This window comes from Limulus polyphemus, unplaced genomic scaffold (genome assembly GCF_000517525.1).
Source record: "Limulus polyphemus unplaced genomic scaffold, Limulus_polyphemus-2.1.2 Scaffold5562, whole genome shotgun sequence".
Taxonomy (NCBI): Eukaryota; Metazoa; Arthropoda; class Merostomata; order Xiphosura; family Limulidae; genus Limulus; species Limulus polyphemus.
This window is the reverse complement of record NW_013671172.1, coordinates 13940-15688: the sequence shown is the minus strand read 5'-3', so window position 1 is coordinate 15688 and position 1749 is coordinate 13940. Positions and strand designations below refer to the sequence as shown.

The window sequence follows — 1749 nt, the reverse complement described above, 5'->3', positions numbered from 1 at the left end:
GATATTATGTTGAAGTGTTTTACAAGATATAGTGAAAACATCGAAGATGTATCTTAGGTAAGTAACTGAATAGAACAGATATTATGTTGAAGTGTTTTACAAGATATAGTGAAAACATCGAAGATGTATCTTAGGTAAGTAACTGAATAGAACAGATATTATGTTGAAGTGTTTTACAAGATATAGTGAAAACATCGAAGATGTATCTTAGGTAAGTAACTGAACAGGGAGGAAGCTTCTGTATTAACTTTGAGTGAATAATATAACAGAAAGCCTTGTAAGGAATGGAGAAAAGGCCAAAGATATCCAAAATATAAGGCAGGAGATGGAGAAGAAATCAAAAAAGTATGGAGGAGTTATGGCAGTTTAAGAAAATGGAAAAAGAACTACACCAAGCTGATATTTGACAAGATATAATGTCTTTCTTTATAGATTGTTTAGGCAGAGTATTCGTGATGAATAATCTGGAATGGACGGAAACTGCCCGTTGTAAAAAGAAAGAAAGAAAATCGTCTGAAGACAAAAGACTTTAGAAACATCATTGTTTATGTTTGTGTTTTTTACAACAGGCAGTTACCATCCATTCCAGTTTACTTTTATCTTGATGAGTGACAGAATATTAGTAAGGTTTTGATTTTTTTTTTAAATCAAGCATTTTGAAAAATTTAAATACTATTATTAAAGACACTTAAAAGAAAAATCAACAAACAAACTTGTATGTCAACCTATAAACAACTTTTGTAATTTTTCTAAATCTAAACTACCCTAATCTTTGAAACAGGTCTGTATTGTGGATCCTCGAAAAGACTCGTCATGGATGAAATTAAGACGTCATATTCAAGTAAGCTTACACTTTTTAAATTGTTACTTGTCCAAAATCTGACATCATGCAAAGTTTATATGAAGAAATTGTTCTGTATGTCTATAATGTAGAGTTAAAAGTTTTAATGCTAGAATTAAGAACTATGTGGAATTTATTACAAAATTACGAACTGAAAAACACGCGTTTGTAGATCAAAATGTCACGAACTATCTTTATTTGGTTATACAAATGTAGTATAAACCCTGTCTGTTAGTGTAACGCACGTAGTGATTAGGTCGTAAGTTACTAATATAATCAGTGATACCAGAGTTTTAGTGTTTACTGAAACCAGTTTAGTCCCACATAATTGTTGTTTGGTATGATTTATTGGAATTCCTTTTTTATTTCAGACTGATCAAGTTCATGCCCAAGACAACGTAAGACCTGGAAACAACACTGCAGGTGAGGGTGTTACAGATTAAATAACTGTGTAAGGTAATGATAAATGCTTGTTATATAATGTGGCTGCACTGTTCTTTAAGTAGCTGGAACAGAAGATCTGTTTAAGGCAATACTTTTGAAAGAGGGAGGGTGAGAAAGCACTTAATGAAAATAAACTGATTGCCATCTAGCAAGTGGTTTAAATTTCAATTAAAATATTTTTAAGAGTTACTTTCTTTTATTATATAATTTAGAAATATTGACAAGTAATTGGAATTTTGTTGGCTAGATTTTACAGTGCATGCAAAAGTATACTTGCTTAAGAAAGAAATGGTCAGACTAAGAATGATATTGTTCACTCAAGAATCATTGTGATATTGTTCACTCGGACATCATGTTAATTCTCATTGTGATATTGTTCACTCGGACATCATGTTAAGAATCATTGTGATATTGTTCACTCGGACATCATGTTAAGAATCATTGTGATATTGTTCACTCGGACA

At 31.2% G+C, this 1749-nt stretch overlaps 1 protein-coding gene across 1 annotated transcript in view; it reads left to right on the top strand.

Annotated features, from left to right (window-relative positions):
• Positions 1-1749, top strand: part of LOC106472728 (ATP-dependent RNA helicase Ddx1-like) — a 47956-nt gene that overhangs the window by 33312 nt on the left and 12895 nt on the right. The window contains 2 exon segments of the mRNA XM_022401274.1: positions 782-841; positions 1213-1264. Of these exon segments, the coding sequence (XP_022256982.1) occupies positions 782-841; positions 1213-1264 (112 nt within the window).